We start from the raw sequence: 25,870 nt of genomic DNA, 5'->3' as shown, positions 1-25,870 counted from the left end.
GGGACTGCGGCGCTCCTGAGTTCAGATTATCCTTGATGTTGCCTATCTTGCATGGACTACTCAGTTTGTATATTTTGCTTATTTTTTCATAGTTCCACACAACTTCTTCCTGTTTTCTCGATTGATCTGTGTTCAGTTTTTCAAGGCCTAGCCACTGTGCCAACTTATAACTAAATCTGAGGGGGGTGCGATGGGGAGGTTCCCTTGTTAGTGGCTTCAATCTCAAGTCTACTGCAATCATTTTTCTAGTAATTCTCTATTTTTTCCCCATCAAATGATTGATCAGTTAATATTTATTTAGTGCAACACGCACTTTGAACAGCCTCTTCCATTATTTCACCAAACCGAATCTTCATTATAGATTAACTGCATTTTGGACTGAATCTTAAAGCAGACCATTTGTCTCTGGGTTTTTATGGACCACCTGAGTAATCTTAACACACGTAATCCACCAGTCCATACCTTCTTTCTCCTTATATGTCTGACTTACAGTAATGACCAAACATACAGCTGTAGTAAAATGTAAAAACTTATAAAGGAGACCACTGGCCAGAGAGGAGGGGAAAAAGGGGGGGGGGGGTGTCTCTGTGTCTGCTCCTAAATTATGAAAATTATGTTATTACCAATATAGTGCTCCACAAAACTAACAAATGCAACCTTACTGCTGGCTCAACCATGTAGAGTTGGACGTGTAAAAATTGTAGTCATGTTTTGAGATGTTAGCAATGATTTGTTTTACATATAGAAGAGCTAACCAAGGACTACATCTTTAACAGTACTCAGTATTTGTTCCGATACACCTTAATAGATAAAAGATGAACACCATACCTATTATGGTTTGTGCACTCCCAGTTTTGAATTGCTGGAACCAATCATTCATCAAAACTTGCTTAAAGGGACAAGTAACTATCCACCAAGATGAATGGCCACTGTGGCCAGGTGGACCACCCTGTTACACAAAATGCTCAATAGCAGTGGCTGCTTCACAACTAGGGCCATCTGGATCCACAGTCCTTCACGACACTACAGTTCCACCAGGCAGCACTGTTTCCTGCACCCTGCTATCCTCATTCTGTTCCCAGTCAGTGTATTTCAGTCTGGCCTAAACAGATATATTCTAAATTTGAAAAGAAAATCTTCAATTTAGGGATAAAATTACACCTACTTGTATGACTACATTGTGTTTTCAGTTGACACTGCAATTATACAAGGTGATGTCTGCCAACAGTACTATTCAGTGAGTTGTCATGACTTGGCTGCCACTGTTCTACACTATGGCCAACTTTTAGCAAATTTAAAAGGAATTTTTTTTTATGATAACCTTGTCCTTGACAAAACAGGTTTCACAGTATTAAGCAGCCACAATTGTTTACAGCACTCAACTCATTAGAAGTTAACTGAGTTTGCCGAAATCAAATAATGTATTCCATGTGTTATACTGCTTTACATCCATTGTTATTTTGTTTCAGGTTATGGAATTACATCAGATGGAAAAGTTATTTACATCAATGCATCAACATGTGATATAAATTACCTCCCCACAAACCCCCCCATTGTATTTGATGTCTCTTTACCACAGTCTGTAAATAAATGAATATACAGTATATGGTATACTCCATGAGAGTTATAACAAAGCAAGGAAAGGTATATAAGAACTGATATTTATTCAGCAGACGAAGTATAAGTAAAATGATACAAAGTGTACAACAATGCATATAAAAACACATCTTTTACACAGTTCATTTTAAACAGAATAACTGTTAAGTCATAACATACACAAAATAAGTTTGCTGATAAGCAATCAATTACAAAGTTTCTCAAATGTTCTTTGTAAAAAGATAGGTCTCAAATAAAACTGAAAGCCAGCTTATTACAAGTATGAACAATATTCTCTTTATTGATGCCTCAGTAATAATCTATTTTTGATTACGAAATTAAGTATCTATACAGAATTTCAATATGTAAAGAAATGAGATTCTTTTATAACCTCGTTCAACATTCCATGTCAACAGTATCTATATTTCTTCAGTATGGTACATTTGAAAATAGATATGATACTGATTCTCCATTGTGTGTCCTACGGACTGCTTCAGCAAACATCATTGACACATCAATGCACTGCAACAGACAAAGAGCACAGAACTTTATTTCTGTTATGACTAACCTCTTGGGAAATACAGTCACTGATAAATTTTAAAGCTGACTCAGTAGATAATTATTACAGTTAATTAAGAGGGTATTGTAAGTGTGGAAAGTAATGATAACTGAAAATCAGTAAAGGCAATCTACAACCAATCAGGCAAAGAAACTGTTGAAGTCCTTTCAAACTTTTTTTTTTTTTTTTCTCAAGCTTCCATTGGTCCCCATTGTTTCCCTTCTCACACGTATGCCATAAGATTACTCAGTCATGGCCTGATTGACCTGCCTGACCCTAAGCGCTGCTACCTGCTGTGCAAACCCTCATCAAATTCCAATGAATAACCTGTAAGATTTGTCTGCTTCTATCAAACTTCCTACGAATCTTAGTTTCTCATTCTCATGCACACATTAAGCTCCTCTACATAACTACACTGCAGTTCATAAGTGATTGGTAAAGGTTTCACACACTCCACAGCAGAGTGAAAATTTCATTCTGGAAACCCTTAACTCTGAGTGAGCTAAGATTTCTCTTATGATGATTATTTTTCCATAAAAACACACACACACACACACACACACACACAAGAAAGTTGGCAACTAATATTTCCTGAAACGATCTCCCCACAATGAAATAGCTTTTGTTCTAATGACTACTAACCCAACTCTTATATCCATGACATGCCCTCTATTTTGTGATAAAAACGTTCAAAGAACAGCTTGTTTTGTATTATGTCCTCTGCCAATCCAATCTTAAGAACCCCATACTTTGTGGCAGTACTCCAGAAGAGGATGGAGTGGAGTAGTGTAGTGTAGACAGTCTCTCTTGTATATTTGTCACATCTTGTAAGCACACTGCCAATAAATCAGTCTCTGGTTCACCTTCACATCATTTTCTGTGTCATATTTAAATTGTTTGCAATTTCACAGAAATTTAATGTATTCATTTTAACACTCATTTGGGTGACTTTTTTTTTATTATTTATACTCAACTGCCACTTTTTCATGGATGTCTTGTCTAAATCATCAATTGAAATGGTTTTGATCTTCTGACAACTTTACTGTGCAATAAATGACAGCGTCACCTGCAAACAATCTATGAGGACTGCTGAGATTTACACTGATGGATGGATCCCTGTTTGGCTAGAGAAATAGGTGTTTCAATGTTTGTTTGCATGAACTGGTGTTGTTGCCATTTTGTTTCTCCCATTTTCAGAATCAAACAGTGGAAAATCTGTGATGGGATGTAACAATATCATGAGAAGGAAAGTTGTTAACTCACCTTATGGTGGAGATGCTGAGTTGCAGATAGGCACAACAAAAAGCCTCTTGCAATTATAGCCTTTGTCTATTAAGGCCTTCTTTAACACACACACACACACACACACACACACACACACACACACACACACACCTCTAACTGAGTCTTTTTGGTGAGTAGCAACTTCCCTTCTTATGATATTGTTTTCAGAATTAAAGTATTTAACATCCATGACATGTGCCTGGTTCCCCTATTTTGATGTCAACATCATGGTTGGTCCAGATTTCTCATTTTGCTTGTGTATACTTTGTCCAGCACTGTTTACTTCAACCTTTCGTATTTTATGTTGTTTTACTGATATTGCATGTGACATCTGTCCACTTGTTCTGTGTGTGTGTGTGTGTGTGTGTGTGTGTGTGTGTGTGTGTGTGTGTGTGTGTGTGTGTCCAATAACCATACATATTACTTGGAATTTTAATACTTCGAACTCTATCACTTCTTAAATGTAGCTAAGTGAAAAGGAACTTATTGTTATATAAAAGCATATAATATTGCCATGTAGCATTTTGACCACAGAAAAAGATTACTTCTATAATTGACACACTTGCATTGTTTTTGAGAAAAGATTATCCACTGCTATTTCTTCGCACACTATTAAATAGATGAATAATTTAAATGTTATATACTGCTGAAAATTAGAGAAGACTACCTCTTTAGTCCAAAAAGACATTAAGGAGTATAATCAAAGACAGGGAAAAATCACCAACAGGTGGATTGCTATAGTAAAATCTAAGTTCCATATACTTATTTCTGACATTCATGCTCTTAATGAGAGTTTCACCAACCTGTATCCTAGGACAGTCCTTCATGTGTTGCTCTTGTGGGATAGTGTTGGTTACAACTACTGCTTCGAAACATGCATTGTTTATTCTTGATATTGCAGGCCCCGAAAATATACCATGAGTTAAGATAGCATAAACCTTGGTTGCACCAGCTTCCAGAAGCCTAGTTTTTGAACAAAGAAAATGCAACTGTATCTGCAATACTCTTTTCTTCTTTTACATAAAAAAGTATGAATGTATACTCACTTTTCAGCAGCATGACAAATTGTACCACAAGTGTCAGCCATGTCATCTACCAATATGGCAACTCTGTCTTTCACATCTCCAACCAGCACCATTGCTGCAACTTCATTTGCTTTTTTGCGTTCTTTATGGATAAGTGCGAATTCAACATTCAGCCTATCAGCTATGGATGTAACCCTAAAAAACAGTAACACCAATAATAGCAGCAGCAGCTGCAGAAACAATAACAAGAGCTATTCCAGTATCAAGTTAAAATATATAGTGTGAGGAGGCAGTTTCTAGGAAGTATACAAAAATAAGATGATCCTTCTCTAGCAAAAAAACGTGAAAAGCATTATAATGACAAAATATCAACACTGTTTTTCATATTCAGATAAATTCCAGAGAAAACCCATGCTGGTCTAGGATAATTTTATTTTCCCTTTGTTTGTTTAACTTTAAGTAACATTAATAACTTATTTAAGTTATTGTCCTCTGTTATATAATAGAACTATGGAATTTGAAAGTAGATTTTGATTCACTGTCATTTTCAAATTATTTCCTGTATCTTGTCAACCCCTCACACAGGGTAATGGAATTTTTAGATTTTGAAAGCCAATATTTAATCCGCCTATTAAATTTAAGTTGAATTTGCTCAGTACTTTCTGTCTGGGCAGCAATAACTTACATTTATAGCATACTGCTTGGCCTCTGGTCAAAACACACCCGAAGTGTTGAAGTAATTTGTAAGGGAGAGAGGGGGTGGGGAAGGGGGGGGGGAGAGAGAGAGAGAGAGAGAGAGAGAGAGAGAGAGAGAGAGAGAGAGACATCAAAAGCAATAGCGTAAAGGAACCAGTGCAAAGCTAAATATTAGCAATCACTTTTTGCATATCTGTTAATTTCTTAATTTATGCTGCATGAAAACCTACACACTGTCTACGGTATTCTGAATCCAATTATGAACCTCACTTCCACAGCCTACAAACTAAGAGAAAATTCTTCACAGTCTAATACAGTTGCTGTGCTGTTATCTGTAAACTTTATTAGTGCTCAGCAATTACAGATGTTAAGTTTATTGATGCATTCTTGCAGAAACAAACACCTTTACATATTTAATGGCACAGAATTAACACACATTCAGATTAGTGCAATCGAAGCAAGGCATTGTGCACTCTGCATATCAATAGTAAATCTATAAGCTATGTTATATTGTACAACTGTTCACCTGCTTACTGACTATGATTTAAAAGATCTGTGAAATATTTTATACAGAATCAGTGAATAACGACATTGAAGATTAAACTGCTTTTATATAGCACCGATAATCCTAATTTGAGAGCTTTAAAGTGAACATGGCAACTGTCCATGAGACTGTAAACTGTATTTTATGAAGTTGACCAAACTACATTCTTAAACATCAGATTACGTTTCTTTTCTGGTGCAGCCACAATGAATTACTAATCCCAGAAATATTAGCTCACGTAATTCCCTAAATGTGACTTTTTTTAAAACTAATCTATGCGGATTCACTTTCCTTCTAGAAAATAATCAACACAAGGAAAAAACTGACAATTACGGAGTGAAAAATATTTAAAAATATAAATATGTTATGCAATTGCATACAATCCAATACGACTAAGTAGTTAGAAATTATTGTTAGCTTTACTTAGTATGTGCACAGTTTAAAACATCAGCCTTTGTTGCCAGCATAAATGAAACACACTCATATACGAGCACATATTAATAATGTTTATTGCTTCCACTAATAGTTAATGGCCATACTTTGAAACTCATCTAATTTTCTCAGATACCATGAGAAGGTAGTTTCATAATGTGAGATTTGTGTAAAATTTAAAATACTGTAACGAGAATACCCAAAAAAACAGTAACTAACCTTTTGGCACCACCAGCATCTGGTGATACTATAATACTGTTACGCCATTCTACTATGTTTTCTTTAATCCATTTCAAAACCGCTGGTTCTGCATACAGATTATCTACAGGGATATCAAAGAATCCCTGTATTTGAGATGCATGGAGATCCATTGTAATAATGTGATCAGCACCAGCCACAGATAACATATTTGCCACCAACTTGGCTGATATCGGTGCTCGGCTCTGTCAAAAAATGCCGAACGTACATACAATGTTACATCACATGTACTAAGGTCCATTTGCAACATTATATTGTGGCAAGAAAAATCATAACAAATAATTCTCATATAACCCTTCCTGCAGGGGAGCTGAAGGAGAAATGATTATTAGCTGTATAAAAACACTTCCAAGAAAGAAAAATCAGCAGAAATGTTTACAATGTGTGAATGAAAAACTTAAAAAGTTTAATGTGTTGCAAATGCACCCCAGTTAGTTTAAAAGTAAGTTAGGAAATAGAAATAAAACCAAAGTTATAGGAAGCAATGCAAAACACTGATTATTTTGCAATTAGCATTGAAAAAAATACTCAAAACAGACAGGCATAAATATCAACACAAAAACATTTATTTCCAAAGTAACAGCGATTCACTGTAACATATGAAGGCCTCACTGTAACATATGAAGGCCAAGGAAGTAACAAAATTTGTTATAATTCGTGCAGAAGTCTCATGAGGTTCTTGTTTATTAAAGAAAATGTGCAAAGTGTAACAAGGGTCCACACTCATTTTGTTGGCTGGAATTGTATTGACAAACTTTAGCACAGTTCAATTCTAAATTACCAATTTCATAAGATCTTGTGCACATAGGTAATTCAGGAGAGCGTTTGTGAATGGAGTTTAATAAAAAATGTCTTCCAGTCTATTCAGAACATTGTTCCCAAATAGTAGAGGAGTAAACCTAAGGATTTATCCCATTTGATTTTATCTACCTATTTGGAAAATAACTTTTCCTCATCTTGTTAATTTCAAATTCTTTGTATTCACAAACTTTCATTTATCTCCAAGACAAGATAGTTCCCTAAGGGACAATATGTGGAAAGAATTGTAATACGCATAAAACTGATTTTAAGTGCCTTCTCTTTTTTTGCATATGTACAGTGATACACTGCTACCATGCTAATCATCCAGCAATGCTACTACATGGTGCATCCCAACAACACTAGTTCCATATAAGTTAATGCCATGAGTGAGTTGGGTTAAACAGCAAACACAACAGGACAATGAAGCTATACAAACTCTTACATGCAAATAATTGTTAGTAGTTACGTCATTCCTCCTGAAAAGTTTGGGCTATGTGCACTAGCTGTATGCAGCTCTCTCAATGAGCACCAACAGCATCAATATACACAACTTTTGAGATTTAAAAACTTCAGGCACATTTTCTAATGTACCTGTCACTTGTAATGAAATTTCAATTTTGTGTTTGACAGTAAGTATGTAGACATAAAACTTACACAATTAACTATAAGCATCAGTATTTTATATGAATGCAGAGCCTATATCAATCCACAATGTTCGCAACATTACACAATTAAAATAAAGAGTTTTAAGAAGGATGGTTTGAAATTCAGATGCCATCAATCAAAAGAATACCTGACAAGGTACTAACACCAGATTCTGAATAAATGTCTAGAAAATGCCTAACTTTTGTTGCCAGCATTATACACTAGCCTCTAAAGATTCTGTCCAACAATGCCAAAAATACAGACAGAATCTTTCTGCCCGTGAAAAACTATAGAAACACACCATTGTACAACCATACTCTGGCTAATAACTGATATGTCTTAGTTTAAAATTAAGCATGACTGACTGAAGAGCATCATACAAAGCAAGTGTATTCATTTCAAAGACACAGCCAGCAGCCAGTACCATGTACATTTGTGTGTGTACACAATGTCAAACCGAGTGCTGTATTTTCTCCACCCATGCTGTATTTATGAAGACTATTCCATAAACAGTCGCTAGTGATCACTTTTAGGTAAGTGTGGTTGTCTGACATGCTTAAGATCACTGACATTGTAGCCAGTGATTGGCAGGAGGAGGGATGAATGCAACATGAGAATGCTATATCCATCCACTAAGATGTGTTTGGTCAGTTACCACCAGATGTTCAATTAACTTCTTCATTATCTTCGAGAAAGAAAATCTCTGTGCTTGGGATATTGGTGTATAATCTCTCAAAAAGCTGACACATACATTTGAGAAGGAAAAGGGGGAGGAGGAAGACAGGAGGAAGGTTTGTGAAGAGTCTCAAATAACAAGTCTTGAAATAGGAGACGAATTTCTGAGCAGTACTACTGTCGACGTGAACACACAAAATGCACAGAGTGGCATATCCTAGTTTTCTTTCGTAAAGAGAGGAGAGTGGAATGGAAGGGAAAGCTACACAGACCCCAGGATGTGACAGACCCACATGTTGTGAGGATGAGAGGACGCAAAGCTCACTGAAAATGTTTTCTGGTCTTCTCTTCGCTACATGGTGGTGGTTCTCATTCTGGGGGAGTGTGACCAGTCCTTTCTTTTTAACCTTTCCCAACCAATCACTTCCTTTTCCAAGCAAGGAAGTAATCAAATGGGACTGTTTAGTGTACTGTGTGTGTGTGTGTGTGTGTGTGTGTGTGTGTGTGTGTGATGCGCGGACCTGCAGTGGGGAGGGGGGAGGTGCAAGCACCATTCTTGAAAGACAGAAATTCCCATTAGCAAAGGATCCCTGACTGTACCTATTTTGAAGTGTTGCAAAGGCAGCTCATTTTCAGTTATAAACAGAAGCATGTACTGAAGAACTGCGTTGTTAAAATGGTATGGAAAAATTACAGATCCTAGCATATGAGCAATGCTGACCAAAATAGGAGCTGTAGTTTTTCCTGTATATGAGGTACAGCCAGGATATCACAGATTTCCCAGCATCTCCCAGATTAAGTGCTCCATCAGTGAACGTGTATGGCACCATAAATTTCACCTCTAGAAGACCAAAAATAAATTATTTTTTATTAAGTTATTTTTGACAATGTGATTATGAAACAAAATTTTAAATGTACTGGCTACCTCAGTCTGTAACTTTCTCCACAAAACCTGATTACATAACTTTCTGAATGCAAGTACGAAGATCTGAGAAGCCCATGTGTGCTGATTATTCCATTGAGTGAAACACAGATCTCTTAATTCATCCTTCATGGGGAAAGAAACACCAGGACAATGTTTTTTGGAAATGAAAAAGAAACCAAGAGGAACACTAACAAATTTGCAGCTTAATTTTTGCTTATATATTCCACAAATGGATATTTATAGAAACTAAGTTCTGGTGTTATTTCCTATCACATCCCTGTCTTATCCTATCCTGGATTCTGTCTCTAATGGCCTTCTTGGCAACTAGAAGTAACACCCAAAACCACTTCCTTCCTTCCAAACTTTAATACTGGGCTTGCAAAAAAAGTTTGTTCAGTCTATTATCTCGTGCAAGTTCATTCCTATCCACTCTTATCAAAATGATATCATATAACTTATTTGCATATTTCCAATATTCGCACGTTATTATAGTGTCAGCATCGTGTGTTCTACACAACTGCAAAACTGAGCTGCAGTTGATTAATTCATTCAATAAAAATCTGTTAAATGATGTTTTGGAGATCTGAGCATGATGCATTCCTAACAGTCACCTTACAAAGTGAATAAAAAAATATCTCAAATGTTGAGAAGCAATCTAGAGATGATTATATATATTTCTGTGGGATGAATTAACACTGGTACTTGCTGTTTGAGAAAACATTTCAGTTCCACTTGGACTGAATATAGCAAAACCAACCACTTGTGTGTCATTTGTAACTGATTAAAATAAATGCCAAAGGATCACTTAACCAGATATATGAATTGTTCACAATAATCTAGAGCATAAAATACTGCAAAACTACAGGTACACCCCCTTACTGTTTTTAAAGGAGACAGGGGATTCGCTTCACAAATTTATAAATGTTACTAAAGAAATTACTAAAAAGTTTTGTGCTACAGACAACAGCTGACAAAAATGATTCTAGTTTATTCAGTATATAGAACACATTCTATCACTATGACCTAGTACCCTGAACAAACTCATTTGCTAACCCAATATAAATTCAGTAAATGCCACAAGAAATACTTTGAACAAGGCTGTAGTCCACTCAACACTAATCTCATGTCATATAATCCTAAACAATTTAACAAATTAGTTCACAAAAAATACAATCTACTGTAGCAGAAATAACTGTTTCGAAAGGGAAAAATAAACTGTTAGGAAAAGAGACATTTAGAGTAATCTGATGATTCTGGATTTTTCTATTGTGAATACTGCAGGGAGATTAACAAGAGTATCATTTGCTCACGCTATGTTGACACTGTACTCACTGCTGAAAGAACAGGAGCAAAATCCTGAAATGTGTGAAATGATTGTGTTGTTATATACAGCTGTTTAGCTACACAACTATTGTCCTGAAATAAAATTACCTATAAGTTATTGATCTGTCAAGAATACTACAAATGCCAAGCCGGGAACACAGTAACATTTACAGTTATACAGTTACCATTGTGCAGACAGGAAACACAGCAAACTCTAGAAAGACAAGAAACATGGGCCTTACACCAAGTTAGATCTGCAATAAACATCGTTGGCATAAATGTATTGAACTGAAACCCAAACAAACAACAACGAAACAGGTTAAAAGTAGAGCAGAGCAGCCTCAGTGACGGAAATAGCTCCAAGATAATCTGTGAAATGATTATGAAACATTAAATTATTTATATGGATATTTTTGTGGTACTGCCTTTGTATTATTTAATTTTCTGTTGCCCACGACACAAAGTCCTTTTGAAGCATATTCTATTCAATTCTTTCACTGCTCTTTCTTAATTTTATTACATAATTTAATTTTGCACATTTCCCTTATTGTAGACACTATTGCTCATGAGTGTTTGAATGAACCTATTTTTTCACCTCTTACTCTTATATATGTTCCGTAAGATCCATAAATGGTACTCATTCTTCACATAACAATATTTTTGTTCTTAACACCTTGCAGTGGTTGACCATAAGATTATGGGTACCTGTGCAATCTACAAACAGAGCACCTACTGTCTAAATATGAAACGGGTACAAAATCAATTTGTAACAGACTCAAAGCTTGATTTTCAGCTTTAATATAACAACATCTTGATACTTTATTGCTCTTCCTCTTATCTCACCAATCAAAGAACTTTTCCATACAGTTTATAAAATCTATGTAAACACAATAGGTATTTTATTTACTACTATATCCATAAATTCTTTCATACTGCTTTTCTTGTCGGCTACAGAAACTTAATTCTAGTGGATTACAAAATGACATGATTAAACTGAACAAAATCACTACAGAAGTATTTATTACTTTGTAGGGAGACTAAGTTTTTAAATAATTTTATTAACCACAAAGGGGAAAAGGGGTATTGGCCTAAAAGCATGGTTTGTGATATCACTGATTTCAAAAGCCTTCTGCATGCCTGTTAGCTTCTTCATAAAGGGATATCTTTTACTAACAAGAAAATCAGTGCCACTTAATTTTGAGCAGTTTTGACGTATCTCCTGATGTGCAAGTATGCTACAGTTTATGTCACTACATCATTTAACAAAATAATCTACACAATTATCTATATCTCACTGTATTTGTCATCATATACAAATAATAAAATATGAAAAAACTGACATCATGCCAGAAATGAGAAATTTTTTAAATGATAAAAAGACTCCTCGAAGGCCAAGTGATGTTATTGCAGAAATGACTGATACACTCACTGACCTGCTGACGTCAGCAAGACTGTCACAAAACACTCATTCCGTGGGGGGTTTGACCTCTGCCCTATCAGTCAGATACCACACAATATTTGTTCAGATAAGCCTTCCATTATTTTAAAGGAGTGACTGCCAAACGTCTACACAGTACTTAATATAGCATTATAATATTTCTCCATGTGAAAGGGACTTGTGATTCTACACAAGGAAATAATACTCTTTACTCCATGCTGAGTGTTACTTGAAAATAACTACCTATTCTAAATATTAGAAGTTAGTTTGTTTACGCAAATCGTGAAAGACATGCCAACAAATCAACTCTTACCATTTTAAAATTGACATACTTTACTTTCACAAGGAACATTTATCTAATGAAAGCAGGCCAAAAGACAGACAGAGGATATCCACAACTGACTAAGCAAACTGCCTCAATGTTAACAACAACAATCTTGAAAAATTTTATATAAGAATGTTACAAGAGTGTCATTATATCTCTGCCACAGGTCACACAAATGGTATCATAACCAGTTATGCCTTATGATCAGATGACCTGTTTGAAAAGAAAAAAGGGTGATAGTACAATACTAAGGAACTAAATTACAAATGAAATACATTATACTAAGTAACTCTTCACCTGAAGAGGTCACAGAAGAGCCCACAATGTAAACACATCTGCAGTGTGAGTGTTGGGACTAAAGGCTACCACTGACTATGTAATATCTAGTTAACTCCTAAATTGCAAATACAATTTAAGATAAATGAGGGAGAAATCAAAACACACTATAAAGGAATTATCTGAATGGGATGGAAATTGGATGTTATGTACATGTACAGACAAAGAAATGATTACAATTTCAGAAAAAATTTGAAAATTTGAGAGGAAAGAGTTCACAAACTGAGCAAATAAATAACATGTCTGTTCAACTCAGGCAATTATGCAAGCAATTATCTCAATTGGCATTCATTGATAGTGTTGCTGGATGTCCTTCTGAAGGATATGGTGTCAAATTTCATCCAATTGGTGTGTTAGATCATCAAAATCTTGATCTAGTTAGAGGGCCCTGCCCATAATGATCCAAATGTTCTCAACTGGGGAGAGACCCTGTGATCTTGCTGGCCAAGGTAGGGCTCAGCATGCACGAAGACGAGCAGTACAAACTATCACCATTAGTAGGCGGGCATTATCTTCGTTGAAGTACTGATGCGCTGTATGGGTGCTGCAGATGCCAAACAAAGGTGTCCTGTTATGAAATGAAATGTCATCCCAGACACCACTCCTGGATGTCTGGCCGTATGGTAAGCGACAATTGGGTTACCATCTCACTGCTGTCTGGGACATCTCCAGACAAAGCGGAACCCTTAGAACATAGCAGTATGTCGAGCACATTCTGTGCCCCATTTTGTTGCCCTTCATGCCAAGCCACTCTGGGCTTACATTTCAGATAAAATTGACCCGCACAAGGCAAGAGTTTGTACCTTGTCTTAGTGCTTTTAAAACCCTATGTTGGCCAGCAAAGTACCTGCCCCCCCCAGCCCCCCCCCCCCCAATTGAGAACTTTTGAAATGTTATGGGTAGGGCCCCTCAAACAACCTAGAATTTTGATCCCTCAAGAGGACATTCAACAACAATCAATCCAAGCTGAATAACTTCACGCAGGCCAGAGGTGGACCAACACATTATTGACTTTATCAATTTATGAAGCTGTTCCTCTTGAATAAATCATCCAATTTTCCTGAAATTACAATCATTTGTTTGTATGTGCTTGTACATTACATCTACAGATTTCCATCCAATTTGAATAATTACTTTGTGGAGTGTCTTTCTTTTTGTGTTAGAGTGTATATATGATTAAGAATATTCACCATGTACAATTGAGTGTGAGAAACCCTTCTCAGGTAAATCAGTTTTACATCGTGAAGTTTCTTAATAATATACCTATTAACAACTTAATACTATGTAGTCAACTGTCACCTTCAGTCCCCACAATCTAAGTGCAGATATGTTTACATTGCAAGCTCTTCTCTGGGAGTCTTCAATTGCAAAATTACTACGTAACAAATTCAAGTACTGTATGGATGGTTGTGAATACAAGTTAATTTGATTTGTGATTTAGTTTCCCTAGTATTTTAGTATTCTCTCCTCTTTCTTCTTAACAGATCACCTGATGCCAACTTGATGATACAGAAATACTGGTTGTGACACCACTTTTGAAATCTGATGTAGAAAACATAATTAAAAAATCACTAACAAAGGATCACCCACGTAGGTAATTACTGTCCAACAAACCAGCAAGTTCATGTGAAACAAAAAATCTGTAATATTTGCTACAAATACATTAAAAATGCTGTGGTAGCAATGACTGCTCAGTCATTTTAATTTACAATGAAATCATCAAATAAGTCAATGTATTCTGTAACCCAGAAATGGACAGTGGTGCTCTACACTATAAAAATCGTTTGAGAACAAAAAGCTGCTCAGAAGGTGCAATCTGTTCTGGGATGTATTAATCATGCAGTCAGTCACACTGCAAGCCTATGTGATTATGCAAGTCATTTTCTGGATTAATTTATGATGGATTTAATTGGTGGGGGGGGGGGGGGGCAGGAGGGAGAAGATAGTGATATTGCAACTGATTTCACCACCTACCTTCCTCCAGTCCAAAGACTGGTCTGATCCAGCTCTCAATGCTTAATTTTGTCTTGTGCAAGCCTCTTCATCTCTAAAGCATCCTACATCTATCTGAACCTGTACTCAAGCCTTTGTCTCACTCTACAATTCTCCCTCCCCCCCCCCCTCCCCTCCACACTTCCATTAACAAATTGACAATTAAGGAACTTTTTCCCTTCCAAAAGTTGATAACTGCCCCAATTTTTCAAAATTGGGATTTTTGTAGTTACAAATCAAGCTTTTTGCCATGCATCACCTGTTTAAATCTTCTGGTCAAAATTTGATCTTTGGTGTTGAAAACTATGAGTTTATGAAAAAAACTCTACATTTGTTCTCAGTCAGTTAAACCAAAAGTCAATATGTGCAAACTGTGCTTTGCTTTTGAGACACCTAAAGGCAGGACAATATCGTAGTAAGTCATTGTCAACGATAATCTGACAGATGTTTCTGCAGAACTGACGACAGAAATTAGTGGTTTATAGAACAACTTTAACTACTGTTTATTGCTCCGTTTGAGCCAGCTTTGTCAGGACGAAGTTTGCAGTAAAAGAGTAAGCTGTTTAACTACAAAATGGGAAGTTAATACAAGTGTTTCAGAAAAGAGTATACCTATAACTTTGGTGCTCAGGGTTTTTTTTTTTGGGGGCGCAAAACTTCTATGGTCATTAGCGCCCGGTCCGTGACTTAGGAAACAGTAAAAAACCGAAATTTAAAACCAGCAGCAATGAGAACGAAAGTCATAAAATTGGAGAAACTAAAAGCAGAAGGAAGGCTTAAAAATCCACTACAGAAAGGGGTTGGTTGTCCCCAAAAAAAGGTTCAAATGACTGACGTCATTTCACTGGCACTAATAAACTTGAGAACGCGGTCGGCGGAGCGCGTGTCATCTGCTAAATCGACGATATATCAGGCGATAGCTGTAGACGGGAGCGTAACGGATTAAAATAGGGGCACTCAATTAAAAGGTGTCTTACCATCCACAGCTGAGAGCAGTGGGGACATAGTGGGGGAGGATCGCCGCTTAAAAGATGTCGATGGCTAAAAAGACAGTGCCCTATCCGGAGTCTAGTTAAAATTACCTCCTCCCGACGACGCGTTCGGGAGGAAGAGGTCCAAGCACAAGGAAGAGCTTTCACGTCCCGCGATTTATTATGGGTAAGTGTCGACCAATGCGTGTCCCATAAATGAACAACACGTCGACATAGAACGCTCCGTAGATCGGTGAAGGGAAGCGATTGAATAGCTGGCCGAGGAAGTGAGACTGCAGCCTTGGCCGCTATATCGGCCGCCTCATTTCCACAGATACCAACGTGTCCCGGGAGCCAGAGGAACGCCACCGAGACGCCCCCCCAGGTGGAACAAGCGCAGACAGTCCTGAATCCGGTGGACCAGAGGGTGCACAGGATAAAGAGCATGGAGACTGAGGAGAGAGCTGAGAGAATCTGAGCAGATAACGTACTGTATCCGCTGATGGCGGCAGATGTAGTGGACAGCCTGGAGAACAGCGTAAAGCTCCGCAGTATAAACCGAACACTGGTTGGGAAGCCGAAAGTGATTTGGGGTGTCGCCAACAATATAGGCACTCCCTACACCGAACGATGTTTTCGAGCCGTCGGTGTAAATAAATGTGGCGTCCGTCATTTGTGCACATAGAGCAGCAAATGCCCGACGATAAACAAGTGAAGGGGTACCATCCTTGAGAAATCGACAAAGGTCACAGAGCAGGCAGATCCAGGGACGGAGCCAAGGCGGTGCTGTACCCCAAGTTGTCAAGAAGGTTTTAGGAAAGCGGAAGGAAAGAGAATGGAGTAGTTGACGGAAGCGGACTCCCGGTGGTAGTAGGGAGGAGGGGCGGCCTGCATACCCTACATCAAAGGAGGGGTCATGGGCTGGATTAGCAGGCATGGAAGACAGATGGCTAGCATAACAACTCAGAAGAACTGCTCGCCGATTGAACAGCGGAGGTTCAGCAGTCTCAGCATAAAGGCTTTCCACAGGGCTGGTGTAAAAAGCTCCAGACACTAAACGTAATCCACGGTGGTGGATAGAGTCGAGACGCCGAAGAATAGACGGCTGAGCAGAGGAGTAGACTATGCATCCATAGTCCAATTTCGAGCGCACTAAGGCGTGATAGAGGCGGAGAAGGACCACTTGGTCCGCTCCCCAGGAGGTACCATTCAGGACACGGAGGGTGTTAAGGGATCGCAGACAGCGAGCCGAAAGATAGGAAACGTGGGAGGACCAGCACAGTTTTCTGTCAAACATAAGACCCAAGAATTTAGCGACGTTGGAAAACGGAAGGTTGACAGGACCTAGATGTAAGGAGGGCGGAAGAAACTCCTTACGTCGCCAAAAATTAACGCAAACGGTCTTACTGGGAGAAAAACGGAAGCCGGTGTCGATGCTCCAAGAGTGGAGGCGATCGAGACATCCTTGAAGACGTCGTTCAAGAAGGCTGGTCCGTTGAGAGCTGTAGTAGATCGCAAAATCGTCCACAAAGAGGGAGCCCGAGACATCAGGAAGGAAACAATCCATAATTGGATTGATGGCAATGGCAAACAGTACAACACTCAGCACGGAGCCCTGGGGTACCCCGTTTTCTTGGGAGAAAGTACGGGAGAGAGTAGTGTTCACCCGCACCCTAAATATGCGCTCTGCCATAAATTCGCGAAGAAAAAGGGGCAGCCGACCTCGAAAGCCCCAAGAGAACAGTGTGCGGAGGATACCTGTCCTCCAACAGGTATCGTATGCTCTCTCCAGATCAAAAAATATTGCTACTGTTTGGCGTTTCCGGAGAAAATTGTTCATGATATAAGTGGAGAGAGCAACAAGATGGTCAACTGCAGAACGATGCTTTCGGAATCCGCATTGGGCAGGTGTTAAAAGACTGCGGGATTCCAGCCACCAAGCTAAACGGTAATTCACCATACGCTCCAAAACCTTACATACACTACTCGTGAGAGAAATGGGGCGATAGCTAGAGGGGAGATGTTTGTCCTTTCCAGGTTTCGGAACAGGAACGACGATAGCTTCCCGCCATCGTCTGGGAAAAGTACTGTCGGTCCAAATTCGATTATAAAGGCGAAGGAGGTAACGCAGACTATGGGTTGATACATGTAGCAACATTTGGACGTGGATACCATCCGGTCCTGGGGCGGAGGAGCGAGAAGAAGAGAGTGCATGTTGGAGTTCCCGCATGGAGAAAACAATATTGTAGCTTTCGCGATTTGGAGAGGAGAAAGCAAGAGGTCGCACTTCCGCTGCACGTTTCTTCGGGAGAAACGCTGGCGGGTAATTTGAAGAGCTCGAAATCTCAGCAAAGTGTTGACCCAATGAGTTAGAAACTGCGACGGGGTCCACTAATGTGTCATGCGCGACAGTGAGCCCAGAGACCTGGGAGAAACTAGGCGCGCCTGAGAACCGTCGAAGCCGACTCCAAACTTCCGAGGAGGGAGTGAAGGTGTTAAATGAGCCAATAAAGAATTTCCAGCTTGCCTTCTTGCTATCGCGGATGACACGATGGCATCGCGCTCGGAGCTGCTTATAGCGGATACAGTTGGCCAAAGTAGGATGGTGGCGGAAAACGCGGAGAGCACGTCGCCGCTCACGTAGTGCATCACGGCATGCCTTGTTCCACCAAGGAACTGGGGGGCGCCGGGGCAATTCGGAGGTGCGTGGTATTGAATGTTCCGCAGCTGTAAGAATAACGTCGGTAATATGTGTGACCTCATCGTCGACGCTGGGAAAGTGACGGTCATCGAATGTCGCTAGAGACGAAAAAAGTGTCCAATCGGCTTGGGCAAACTTCCAGCATCGCAGGCGCATGTAGGGCAGTTGAGGCTGCAGTCTAAGGACACATGGAAAGTGGTCACTCGAGTGCGTATCATCAAGGGCGAACCATTTGAAGCGCCGAGCTAGCGAAACAGTACCGACTGCAAGGTCCAAATGAGATAAATTTGTCGTGGAGGCAGACAAAAATGTAGGAACCCCAGTGTTGAGGCAAACTAGATCTGCTTGGTGGAAGACGTCTAGCAATAGTGAGCCACGTGGACAAGGATGTGGAGATCCCCAAAGCGGGTGGTGGGCATTGAAGTCCCCAACCAGCAAATATGGGGGTGGAAGCTGACCAAGAAGATGAAGGAGATCAACTCGTGTCATTGGTGTGGACGATGGAATGTATACAGTACAAAGAGAGAACGTGTATCCGGAAAGGGAAAGACGGACGGCGACAGCTTGGAAGGAGGTGTTTAAATGGATTGGGTGATAAGGGAGAGTTTCATGGAGAAGAATCATGAGTCCTCCATGTGCTGGAGTGCCTTCAACAGAGGGGAGATCATATCGGACAGACTGAAAATGAGGGAGAACAAAGTGGTCATGGGGACGCAGCTTTGTTTCCTGAAGACAGAAGATGACCGGCGAGTAGGATTGTAAGAGGATCGACAATTCATCCCGATTGGCTCGAATACCGCGGATATTCCAGTGGATAATGGACATAGGGTGAACAGAAAATGGAGGAATGTGACCAAGGTCGCTGTCAACTCAACGACTGCTCTGAGCTTGCGACCGACAGCATGGAATGGCATTCAGCCGAAGGCAGAAGATCCTGATCCATAGGTTGGTCAGGAGCAGCTCCTGCCACCAGCAACCGGCCGGTTGATCGGCCGCCAGCAGTAAGCCTCGGTGACACAGAAGACGGCCGAGGGCGATTTCCGCCAGGTGGTGCTGTAGATGGGACACGCCTTGGCGGAGAAGGAGAGGAACTGGGTTTCTTTGTAGCCTTCTTGGAGGTATGATGTTTAGAGGAAGGAGGAACCGATGGTTGGGAAGTTGCCGTACGTAAAAACTCTTCACGAGTATGCTCTTTTTTCGAAGTCTTGGTGTCTGACTTTTGGGCTCGAGATTTAGCAGAACTCGACGAAGGGTGAGCCAGAGAGTGGGCAGGCGAAAGTGGTGAGGTTGAACGGGCGATCTGACGACCGTGGCACTAAAGGTGAGGTCGCATGTCTGCGTGGCCGCCTCCTTTGTTGGCCGATGAGAAGCAAGGACAGCGCTGTATTTTCCTTTCTGAGGCATGGTGGGCTGTCGACTGGCGAATAATTTTCGAGCAGCAAAGGTCGACACCTTTTCCTTTACTCTAATTTCCTGGATGAGCTTTTCGTCCTTAAAAATGGGACAATCTCGAGAGGAAGCAGCGTGGTCACCCATACAGTTGATGCAGCGAGGGGATGGAGGTGGACAAGCACCCTCATGGGCATCCTTGCCACACGTAACACATCTGGCCGGATTGGAACAGGACTGGCTGGTGTGATTGAACCGCTGACACCGATAGCAGCGCGTAGGGTTTGGGACATAAGGGCGAATGGAAATTATCTCATAGCCTGCTTTGATTTTCGATGGGAGTTGAACTTTGTCAAATGTCAAGAAGACAGTGCGGGTTGGAATGATTTTCGTGTCAACCCTTTTCATAACCCTATGAACAGCCGTTACGCCCTGGTCAGACAGGTAGTGCTGAATTTCTTCGTCAGACAGTCCATCGAGGGAGCGTGTATAAACGACTCCACGCGAGGAATTTAAGGTACGGTGTGGTTCCACCCGGACAGGGAAAGAGTGTAGTAGTGAGGTACGCAGCAATTTTTTGGCCTGGAGGGCACTGACTGTTTCTAACAACAGGGTGCCATTCCGTAATCTGGAACAAGACTTTACTGGACCTGCAATTGCGTCGACACCTTTCTGAATAATGAAAGGGTTGACCGTGGAGAAGTCGTGACCTTCGTCAGACCGAGAAACAACAAGGAACTGTGGCAACGATGGAAGAACTGACTGTGGCTGAGACTCCGTGAACTTACGTTTGTGAGCAGACATAGTGGAAGGTGAGGAAACCATTGCGGAAGAATCCCCCATGATTACCGGCGTCTCCGATGGCGCGCTCCTCCCTTGTGGGGGCCCTCTCTGAGGGCACTCCCGCCTTAGGTGATTGTTCACACCTCAGGTCACACCTCCCGACAAACGGACGGAGGGACCAAGCGGCACTTTCAGAAGGTATCAGCTCGGGTAATCACCCCTCCCTGGGCCTGGCCGTTACCAGGGGGTACGTACGTGTCCTACCTGTCTACCCGGGGCGGGGAATTACGCGTTACCCCGTCACCGGCTACACATGGAAGTGCGTGGGTTGGCCTTCAGACACGCACAGGGAGGAAGAAAGAGAAAGGGAAAGGAAAGAAGAGAGGTCTCAAACGCCGCAGCGGAGGAAAGGGTAGAGAGAAGGACAAAGGAAGGATGAAGACTTACAAGCAAGGAAGGAAGGCGAAGAATGTAGTATATTTACAAGCGTCCCTCTCCGGACGTAGGCACAAACCATAACCCCAGAGGGGGAGAAAGGGAAAGAAAGAGCCAGAGGTGGGGGGGGGGGGGGGGGGGGAACGAAGATGGGGGATGGGGAAGGATGCGGAAAAGGAAGGTATGCAGCCCGGAAAGGAAGGAAGGCCACATCAGCTCGGGGTCCCGTGCTCGCTACGCACGTATCCACAAAAGAGTTGTGGGTCCCCTGGGGGGGGGGGGGGGTGCTCAGGTTGTAGGAAGTCCTAGTTGAGAGTGAAAGCATACAAGAAATCTAACAAGAATAAGAGAATGCTGGCAACTGCTTGTTCACATGGGATACCAGACATACCAGTGAATCTAAAAGCCTCAGGAAGAAAATAATGCAGAGCTGCTGATCTCACTTATGTCACAACTTTTCATTGTAAAGTAGTTTAAACAAAACTGACCAAGATTAATTGTTACTAAAATCGCAGTGACATCACCATAATATCAGGAAGGAGGCACAAAGGAAAAATACATGTTTTGATAAAATCAGCCTAAGGAAGAGAGAGGGCAAGGGAGTACCCGAATGTGCAGCAACATTTCAACCATTGTCAGGGACATGTAAAGACAGACTACAGTTTAATATTATTGTAGCCAGTATATTTTGTTGTATTTCAATAACCTTTTTTGGCTATTCTGTACTTCTGCTTATCAAATATTTATGGAAAATTGTGACACTAAAGTGTTAGTGTTCATTTTGCATAAAAGTGCAATTAAGTGTGTTTCTTTTAAGTAATGGCAACAAAAAAATGTAACAGAAAAAAAACCTCTCTGGAAATATATATCAACAAACCTTTTAACCTGCAACTTTGCATTTATTGACAAAAATTTGAAATTTTATCCCTGTACTCCAATGAAAATATTTGATATATGCCTACAAAAGCTGTGTAAACATTACATTACTTTGTTTATGTACTTAGTATATGTGTATGGCATTTAAAAATTTTGTTTCCACAAAAATGTACTTTTTTGCATGTATTGAGTTTTGATAAAATGCTGCTCAATTCCTTGATGCCTAGGGTGTGTTCCATCACCTAATCCCTTAGTAAAGTTGGGCCATGTAGTTCTGGTTTCCTCAATTCAATTTAGTACCACCTCCTTTGTTATTCCATGCACCAGTTTGCTTTTACAATGTCACTTTTATTGTGTTAACCGGTTTTCGGCTTATAAGGCCATCTTCAGACATTTACTCAGTATTGTTACCAAGCAAGTTACACTGTTTGCAAACAACATTGAAAGAGAAGTAACATCTAGACTGAAGCAGAAACATATAGTAAGTAACATCTTTGACAGTGTGGTGGTAATGCAACGAGAAAGTTACTTCTCTTTCAATGTTGTTTGCAAACATTGCAACTTCTTTGGTAACAATACTCAGAAAAGCAAATTGGTGCTTTTCATTTATTGCATTTTATATCTTCCCTATTTTGGCCATCATCAGTTATTTTGAGCCCAAATAGCATAACTGATTCTACTTCTAAAACCTCATTTCCTAATCCAATTTCCTCAGCATTGCCTGATTTGACAACATTCATTTGCTCTCTTTAAATGTACAAATGCTATAAACAGACATTTGCTTTCCTTTTACAGAAGTTGTAGAGTAAGTACTGCTTCATATGATTCTACATTTCTCTGGAACTTCAACTGATCTTTGCCAAAGTTGGTCTCTGCCACTTTTTCATTTTGCTGTAAATAATTAATTTCAATATTTTGAAAACATTAGTGAAAAATTGCTGCTATATATCTTCTAGAAACTCAATAACAAGAAACTTTTGCCAATGCCAATGTAGTTTGCATGAAATTAACTTTATTTGGATAACAGAATATTTCTCTTCCCTGAGCCAACTCTCTTTCAAATGCATAAAACATAATACATAAAACTCAACTGTGAGGCTTATGGAGAACGAGAAACAATCTAGCCTCTTTCATTGTAGCCACACATGCACTGGCAGTCACCCTGTCACAAGAAGCAGTTCGAGCAATCATTCATCTAGAACTCGTCAGAGTAACCAGGTAGCAATTTGAAGTGAGTCACACTTCTTCACAAGTGTAAAATTTTACCATCACATCCAGTTGCAGTTTTCTTCATTATTTGTAAGCTAAAATAAACAGAAAACATAGGAAATACAATAATGAACTTCAGTGAAGCTATTGCTGTGTTCTATAACACAATGATTCTTCTTCTTACCACCACCACCACCACCACCACCACCACAGGCAGTGCCTTGATGCTCTGGCCACTCATCTATTTTCTGTTTTCTTCATTTCTCGATAATTTTAATACTGCCAATAGATCTTTTATTATTTTCTGTCTTTGCCTTCCCTTCCAAGTTTGTTCCTTCCAATTTACTTGTTAAATACTTATTGCATCTAAATAAATGATCAAAAGTGGTCAGTGTTCCTTTTTCTGGATAGATGCTATGAGTTTCCCCTGTTCTACACTGGATATTCTTTCTTATTCAGCTGGGCTGTGTTAGCCTTCTCCAAAGCCACATTTCTGCTGTTTTAAGTTTTTTCTGTCTGCTTTCAACAACGAACTATCTTAAGTCATACGGGAAAACATCGTGATCAATTGTGTTTTTCTATACTGAACAATTTGTTTGCTGAAAGATACCTTCTGTCAGTGAAAGCATAACTACAGTTGCAATTTTTTTTCAATTTCCGACCTGCACCAGTAACACACACAAACACCTTCTGTCAGTGAAAGCATAACTACAGTTGCAATTTTTTTTCAATTTCCGACCTGCACCAGTAACACACACAAACTGCATCATACAAATGCTTAACAAAAAGTAAACATCACAGCGCAAATTAAATCCGTCAGTGTCACATAAATTCATTCTACTGTGTGTTGTGCACTGTGTCCCAAATACGAAAGATCAAAATTACACATATGGTATAGGATCAAACTGAGAACTCCCACAATGATGCTGAATAGTGCTACCTTGAAGAAAAAGAAGAAAAAAATACACAAATATAGTGTACTACATGTTACAGGTACTTGCAAACATTCATTTAATGTATGATGTAAGATGATGATGTTTCCGGAAAGGGACATTAATGTACAGTGAAAAGTTTGGTAGCAGGTAACCACTAGAAACTGAAGAGGAACTGTATGTTTCCAACTGTTTATCTCATTACACAACAACTTAAAAGTTGTTATGAGCTTGGGTTGTTGCTATACAGTACAAGTCGTTTATATCAATACAAACTAAATATCCCTTTCTAGTCATTGGTGCTTCATGCTGACATTCATTTTTTTAATAGAATCCTTCCAACTGTGTAATTTTTTACCCTAAAGATTTAGAACACCATCACCTCTTAATTCATTAACATAATCCCTGTCTTCATAATATTTGTGAAACCTTCCCTGCATCTAATTTTGAAAGCATAGCCAATGACTTAACACAGAAAACTGACAAAGAATTCCTTCTCATTACCGTGCACTGCTTTGATATGTGCAAAAATTAGTCTGACAAATTCAGGGAATGAAGAAATGACACCATTCAGCAAGTCACAAGCACAATGACATCATCCTCTGCATACCCAACATACTGAGATTAAGCAAGAGAGTGAGATTCACACATAGCTCTGTACCATCTGAACAAGCAATAATCTTCACTTTGTCTGGCATAAATTAGAGTTGACTGTTACATCCATCACATCATTTTGTGTCATTTCCAACAAAACTGTTATTGTCATTTGAGTGATATAGTGGTAAGGAGCAAATTTTCAAAATGTTTGTCACTAACAAACTTTATATTTTTTACTATGGTTATTTGCAAAGATAACCTATTTTTAAACTCCATTTTACTACTTGACTAGTATTACACTTCAGTACATTACAAAGTTATAAAACAATCAAGTAAACTCTTGTTAACACAGCATGCTACAAATACTACCACATGACAAGATGACATTAAGTACCGACAGTTCACAGAAACGCAGAAGCTGATACATGGTGAGTCAGGACCCAAATTTTGAACTTTTACTGCATGCCATGCAAAGAAAATTAGGCAACACATAGATGAAAAAAGATGAGGCCCTTTAAGATTACTGTGGAGTACAACAGAAAAATTTAAATACATTACGAACAGGACTGATATCTTAAATAATGAGTTAATTTCTATACAGATGGCACACACAATCTCTATTTCATATGATATGAAATGGGGGCCAAAAGACTGATTTATGCTAGCAAAAAGCATCCTTACTCTTTATGAAAACTGCTCTAAGAGAAGCAATTCTTTTAAGCCGTGATGTCATCTAACTGAACACTGAATGAAAAGGACAAGATGTTTTAATCATTAGCAACTTTTCGTAGTATTCTGGCCACATTTATCCTGCAAAGATTTTATTGCTGTAGTACTTAAAGACAAAGGCGTCTTGTGATTATAAACTCCCATTCAACCACAACTACATCAATACTCTCATGAAAAAGCAATAAGATATTTTACTACTTGATACTCTTGTGTACTCCAAGTTTTCTGCGAAATTGAGTTGCCCAGTAGGTCTAAGCATACACCTTTGAATCAAATTCTTTGGTTTAAGTCCTGTGCATTTCATAAACAGAGAAATGCTATTAAGTGTTAAATTTCCGATGTTACTTATATTTGACTGACTGTACATGTAATCTAGAATCATCACAGAAAAAAA

The 25,870-nt window shown here is 39.4% G+C and overlaps 2 protein-coding genes across 10 annotated transcripts in view; one reads left to right on the top strand and one right to left on the bottom strand.

The window, feature by feature from the left end:
- LOC126260211 (metallophosphoesterase domain-containing protein 1) overlaps nt 1–1,602 on the top strand; it is an 83,633-nt gene extending 82,031 nt beyond the window's left edge. For all 5 annotated transcript variants that reach the window (XM_049957508.1, XM_049957507.1, XM_049957505.1 and 2 more), the window contains one exon: nt 1,470–1,602. In XM_049957508.1, the coding sequence (XP_049813465.1) occupies nt 1,470–1,594 (125 nt within the window). In that variant the 3' untranslated portion in view covers nt 1,595–1,602. The remainder of the gene's footprint in view (nt 1–1,469) is intronic.
- A 43-nt stretch (nt 1,603–1,645) lies between these two features.
- LOC126260210 (ribose-phosphate pyrophosphokinase 1) overlaps nt 1,646–25,870 on the bottom strand; it is a 78,765-nt gene continuing 54,540 nt past the window's right edge. For 4 of the 5 annotated variants that reach the window (XM_049957498.1, XM_049957501.1, XM_049957503.1 and 1 more), the window contains 4 exons: nt 6,356–6,579; nt 4,486–4,659; nt 4,243–4,402; nt 1,646–2,118 (listed from right to left, as the gene is read on the bottom strand). In XM_049957498.1, the coding sequence (XP_049813455.1) occupies nt 2,026–2,118; nt 4,243–4,402; nt 4,486–4,659; nt 6,356–6,579 (651 nt within the window). In that variant the 3' untranslated portion in view covers nt 1,646–2,025. Of the gene's footprint in view, nt 2,119–4,242; nt 4,403–4,485; nt 4,660–6,355; nt 6,580–10,772; nt 10,797–25,870 lie in introns of all 5 variants that reach the window. The other variant, XM_049957500.1, reaches the window with a different exon arrangement.

Source organism: Schistocerca nitens, chromosome 5 (assembly GCF_023898315.1).
Source record: "Schistocerca nitens isolate TAMUIC-IGC-003100 chromosome 5, iqSchNite1.1, whole genome shotgun sequence".
Classification (NCBI taxonomy): Eukaryota; Metazoa; Arthropoda; class Insecta; order Orthoptera; family Acrididae; genus Schistocerca; species Schistocerca nitens.
This window is presented reverse-complemented; position numbering and strand designations above follow the sequence as displayed.